This window comes from Petaurus breviceps, unplaced genomic scaffold, assembly GCF_028583685.1.
Source record: "Petaurus breviceps papuanus isolate PSGF00001 unplaced genomic scaffold, PetGlider_PUasm1.0 174, whole genome shotgun sequence".
NCBI classification, from domain to species: Eukaryota; Metazoa; Chordata; class Mammalia; order Diprotodontia; family Petauridae; genus Petaurus; species Petaurus breviceps.
Window position 1 is genome coordinate 11,127,396 of NW_027185761.1, and position 6,148 is coordinate 11,133,543.

General features: G+C 43.4%; 1 protein-coding gene across 1 annotated transcript in view; it reads right to left on the minus strand.

The window, feature by feature from the left end:
• Positions 1–5,533, minus strand: part of XYLB (xylulokinase) — a 216,738-nt gene extending 211,205 nt beyond the window's left edge. Inside the window, exon 1 of the mRNA XM_069083741.1 lies at positions 4,950–5,533. Within this exon, the coding sequence (XP_068939842.1) occupies positions 4,950–4,994 (45 nt within the window). The 5' untranslated portion in view covers positions 4,995–5,533. The remainder of the gene's footprint in view (positions 1–4,949) is intronic.
• Between the last annotated feature and the right edge of the window lie 615 nt (positions 5,534–6,148).

The following is a 6,148-nucleotide window of genomic DNA, read 5'->3' on the forward strand; positions in this document are numbered from 1 at the left end:
TTATTTTTTGAACACAAATAATGCTGCTAAAGTAAACCTGAAAATAATTGTTTGGCCTTCACTCTCAAGTAGACTAAATATTACCTCTGTGTGGGCTATTTATTTTTCAAGATGGTGCACCTAAGGCATGCCTACCTCATTCTCAGGAGCAGAAACTCCTAATCAGCTGAATCCAAATCTCTACACACAGGACTGGCTGGCAGGCTAAAGGGCAAAGATATGGTCCTTGTCCTCATGGACTCGGCAGGCTAAAGGAAGATGAGCCAAGTACGTTTTGAAGTGTTGAGGCAAGTTTCAAGCCTACGTCTTTCCAGCCACTATGTGTCAGAAGTGGGGCTTGAAGACCTGCAGTATGCCATGCTGCTTTTCTGAGAATGTCGTATAGTAGAAGGAACTCTAGATTTACAGACATGGGTTTAGAGCTGGAAGGGACCTGAGAATGCTATCTAATTTCACAGGTGAGGAACTGAGGCCCACAGAGATTAACTGACTAGCCCATACATGTCCTACATGTTAGAGTGAGGATTTGAAGTCATATCCTCTGATTGCAAAGCCAGAGTTCTTCCTGCTACACTGTCCTGATTCCTGCCAAAGGACCTTAGTCAGAAGCCAGGCAACTCATGATGAATGGAGTCAGGAAGACTCATCTTCCTCAGTTCAAATATGGCCTCAGATACTTCCTAGCTGTGTGACCCTGGGCAAGTCACTTTACCCTGTTTGCCTCAGTCTCATCATCTGTAAAATGAGCTGGAGAAGGAAACGGCAGATCAATCCACTATCTTTACCAAGAAAACCCCCAAATGGGGTCATGAAGTTCCAGACACAACTGGAAAAATGACTAATCTCTCTCGGTGAAAGTAGTTTCCATGATTGGGATTCTCCTTATTGCTGAAATCACAGCTCTTTACTAATGATAATAATAATAGGGGCAGCTAGGTGGTACAGTGAATAGAGCACCAGCCCTGGAATCAGGAGGACCTGAGTTCAAATCCAGACTCAGACACTTAACACACACACACACACACACACACACACACACACACTAGCCATATGACCTTGGGAAAGTCACTTAACCCCAATTGCCCTACCTTCCCCTCTCAAAAAAGAAAAAAAGAATAATAATAGCTCTCAGGATTTACAAAGTGCTCTCCTCCCTACAACCTGGTAGTCTCCTCTATGTTTGTCTAAAAGGCCAATATATTAATTTCATATCCATTTACTTTAATACTTTGATGGATCTGTAAGTATTCTCTTCACCAATACCAATTAAAATCTATTCATACCTCAATCAATGCAGTTTTTGTGCTTACACAATACTTGTTCTGTTCATGCAGATAAGGAGGGGGAAATGCTCTAATTCTTAACTGAGTAATAAGCTTTACCTAGAGGAGGCAGCAGGTGACCTCAGAAATCCACAAAGTTAATTTAATCTTAGGGAAATCTTTGTCCTAACAAAGGCAGACCTTGCTGATAACAAGAATGTAAATAATTCAGGGAAATTGGACAGTAGCACTTTCTTTGATGTTCCTTTTCTTTGCTAATACATTGCATTGCATGTAGTTTTTTTTTTTTTGTCTCAGCTCTAAATTGTCTTAGGGGAGAAATATTTTGCTCCCTTTTTGTGTAATGATATAAAAACCTCTGCATGAAACATTCTGTGGGGAGAAAATTGTAAGCCTAAATTTCAGTCACCATTCTCCTGTTATTGAAGTAAGAAAGATTCACTTGTCTCTAAGCATAATTCACTTTATTATTAAAATACTTTTTCCTTAATGTTAATTATTTTGTATATGTATAACCTATATTAGCTTACCATCTCAAGGAGGGGGAAAGGAAGGAAAGGAAAGAATTTTAAAATAAAAAAAAATTTAAGAATGTTAAAAATTATTTTTACATATTATTGGGGAAAACAAATATTTTTTAAAATAATATAAATTATTACTCCTATTATGTAACAAACTCACTGGTAAAGTGAATAGAGAGCCACATCTGGAGTTAGGAAGAACTAGATTAAAATCTTGCCTCAGAAATTTCCTAACCAAGTGACTGTGGTACCCAGTCCAATGGTTCTTTCTTTTTTTCTTTTTGGAAGGCAATTGGGATTGTGACTTGCCCAAGGTCACACAGCTAGTTTATGTGTTAAGTGTCTGAGGCAGGATTTGAACTCAGGACCTCCTGACTCTAGGGCCAGTGTTCTATACACTGTGCCACCTAGCTGCCCAATTCCAATGGTTCTTAAAGATTGGTCCAGGGATCCCTATAGGTCCAAGAGACCCTTTCAGGCAATCTCTGAGGTCAAATTAATTTCCATAATAATACTAAGATATTTTAATTCCTAATACAATAAATATCCAAAGATAAAACCCATATAAACAAAAGCTCCTTGGGAGACTCCTCAATAATTTTAGGAACATCAAAGGGTCCTGTGACTCAAAAGTTTGAGAACCACTGCCCTAGTCAAAAATATATAGATTAAGTTATGGAAGAGTTGCTTATCTGAATTGGGAGGGAAGGAAGAAAGGAATTTCCATACTGGGAATTTCCTATAGTCTATATAGCACACAGGAGGCAGCCATCTCCAGTCATCTTGATCTATATCTTGCCATTGGACCCTGATGGCTCAGGAGGAGAAAGGGAGGCTGGTGACTTTACACAGCCCTTCTTCATTAAAATCCAATTCATTGCGAGTCATGGAATCATCTGACTGATGTCGTGGTTCTCTTTGAGAATGACGGACAAACAGCAGCAACATACAAGTCCTGACCACCAATTTAATTCAACAAGTACTTAGTAAGTGCCAGTTATGTCCAGAACTGCACTAGATGCTAGGAATACAGACAAAAATAAAAACAGTAACTACCTTGGAGGAGCCTATTTTCTACTCGGCAAAGCAATGGGTATATAGATGTGTGTATGCACATACACACACACACACATATATACAAAAATACACATATATACATACAAAAATATGGCACAATATATGTATGCAGTGATACATATATATATATATATATATTCAGTCATTTAGGGGTCCATATGGGGAAAATCTATTTCTCAAACTACCTACACCTGCCAAGCCTCTTTCCATTTCTGTTTACCTTTGAATTTTGATTCTTCATCGATAGCTGGAAAAATCATTATTTGTCAAATTAACTGATGCTATTACTAAGAATGGACAGTGGAGTCTAAAAAACAAAATGCATGCTTTTCAGATTAGTTGGCATTTCCTCAGGGGTATTCCCTAAGGAGTCTGGAGCTCTGAGAGTTAGTCAGAGGCAAGAATAAGGCATCAATGGCTAACACATTCTAATCCTTAGCAGACTGGAAGAAACCTGAGTTATAAAACTTGTTAAACCAGAACAACAAGTACCTCTTAGTGGGATGGAAGACTGAGTCTGAAGAAAACAAAATACAGTTAGTTACTGGGCACAGGATCTAGAAGTGGAAGGGACCTCAAAGGTCATCTTTTTGAATGTCATAAGAATATACATCTGCACATCATAAGCTCTTTAATCCAAACTCCTCATTTTACAGATGGAGAAACTGAAGCCTGATATGGGGGGAAAGTCAATACTCTGCATTTTGGCCCAAGTCCTTCAAAGAAAAATGTATTCATTCTCTTGTAAGCATAAAGTTGCTTAGAGCAGGGGTCTGCATCCAAAGCGTCTATGGATTTTAAAATTACATCTTTATAGTGAATTACAGTAAATGATATTCACTATAATGCTTTCTTTGTAGTCTTATTTATTTCATTTTATGCATTTAAAAATATTATTTTGGAAAAGAATCCATAGGCTTCACCAGAAAGCCAAAGGGGGCCAGGACTTAAAAAAAGGTTAAGAACCCCTGGGTTTAAAGAGAGAACTAGAAGACAGTTTCTCCTCCATGTTGGAATTCTCTTGGGGGCCCAAACTTATATTTTTTATAATAATCTACTTATATTTTTATAATAATCCTGAAGATAAAATTCCATAGCAAAGTAAAACAAGGTTTTAGTTTGAGTTTGGTTGGGTGTTTTTTTTTTAATTTACCAAACAAAATCACAGTAAATAGCAGTCCATAGAAATATTAATATTGAGAGGGGCATCCTGGGATATGTCTTTCTGGAAAATCAAGGTCTGGTTCTGGTATAACAGAGGGTCACCTCCTTTGATGCTCACCTTAAGTGCCACAGAAGAGGAGGTTTTCATGATACCCCCAGTTGCTGGTGCCCCCCCCATTACCTCGTATTTATTTTATAACTCATGTTTTCTCGGCAAATAGAATGCAAACTTGTTGAGGGCAGGGGTTGGTTCATTTTTGTCTTTGCATGTGCAGCGCCTAGCACCCCTCTGACACAGTTGGTACTTAATATGTATTTGTTGATTGATTGAAAGCCAAACAGCAACAAAGCCTCCCCGTTATGATGATAATGTGGCCGTGCCCTTTGTACTCTGGAGTCCAGGCCCTGAAGTCAGGTCTGCCAGGGAAGCCAGGAATGAAAGCAATCGCTGAAGATAGGAGGGAAAGATGCAGTTGCGTTGGGGGGAGAGCCAGGGCCCCGGCAGGGCTGCGGCGCGGTCTCCTAGCTTTCCATCGTTCTATCGCCTCGATCCCTATCACCCCGCTACCCTGAGGACGTGGGGAGGGAGAAGTTGGGGTGACAGGACCTAGAACCAGACTACATTAGCGGGAAGAAGCAGACACACTAGAGGTGACAGGTCCTAGAGCCAGCCTACATGGGAGGGAAGAGGAGAGAAGCCTACGCCAATGCGGAGGGTCCTGCAGTGGAGAGAATTCCAGGGGCAAGGAATCAGGGATAGGGAAGATGGAGTGCACCTCGAAGCGGGGCACGGTGGAGGGAAGTTTGCGTGCCCGGAAATCGAAAGGGAGAAAGAGAGAAAGAAATGTGGCCCTGAGCTCCGGAGGAGCTAGCCCAGCCCTGGGGGCGCCGCCCGGGCGGGTACCTGCTGGGTGCTGAAGTCCCATCCTAGGTAGGTACCCTCTGCCATGGCAGTGGAGGCGGAGAGCGGAACGCGCTGCAAGCTGGCTGGCGTTGGAGATGTGGTGCACTCCGCCTCTGGTGCGAGCGTGTGGGAGTGAGGGTGTCACTGTGTGCGCGCGCGCTGGCGTTGTGTGTGTCACTGCGTGCGTGCGTGTATGGGTCTGTGTGTGTCTGCGTGTGTCTGTGTGGCCCAAGTCCAGGCCTAAGACAGCGGGTGAGCTCCTGCACTGGAGCGTGTGCCTCTGCCCTACATGTGGGTCTGGAGCAGAGGGTCTTTGGCCTCTGTGCCCGCCTCCAGTCCGGCCCAGCCAAGCCCGGCCCCTCTATGCCCCATCCTGTCCGCTGCTGCCGCCTTCCTTCCTGCTGCTGCCAATCCAGCACTCAGACCTGCCCCCTTCGCCCCTCTCGGGGAGAGGGATTGTCCTTTGATGTCAACTGCTCGTTCATCACCAGCTTTGGGGATGACGGGGGAAAATACTCAGTCACACCCACTGGGGAAAGGAAATGCTGTGAATTCCAGAAAAGTTCTCTTCTCTATGGTCGTTCCCTCAGCCTCTTTTCTTCCTTTCCCCTAGGTCCCCCTCTCTCCTTTTAGGATCCTGTAGGATCTTGTTGACCACTGCACAAACGTGCTTTCCTAGAAAGAATCTGCTGAGTGTGAATTCCATTAACTTTTCTCTCTTTAGACCCTCGCACTTGCGTTTGTGAAATGAGGGGTTTGGGGCTCTGAGTTTGCAGTTTCCCTGTATCCCTGAAAAGGCAGGGATGGACAGTCGCCCTATTCTTACTTCAAGAGCCAGCTCATATCCCAGCTTCTGCCTGAGGCCTCTCCAGGTACACACACACACACACACACACACACACACACACACACACACACACTGCTAGTCCCTTCTCTTCGAGAGTGCCTCCAGTTTTCTCCTGATCTTACACATCCATAGTTGTTTCCTTTTTCCCTTTCCCCTGAAACGTGAGCTCCTTCAGGGCAGGAGCTGTTTCTGATTCTCTTTGTGTCCCCCATTACTTAGCACAGGTGCCTGGCATCAAGTGAGTGCTCACTAATCACCTGCTCACTGGTTGACATATTTTGCCCACTATATTGCCATTAGGGCCAAGGGCAGAATCAGTGCCTCCTCTGCCAGTGGACCTGGAGATCTCAGT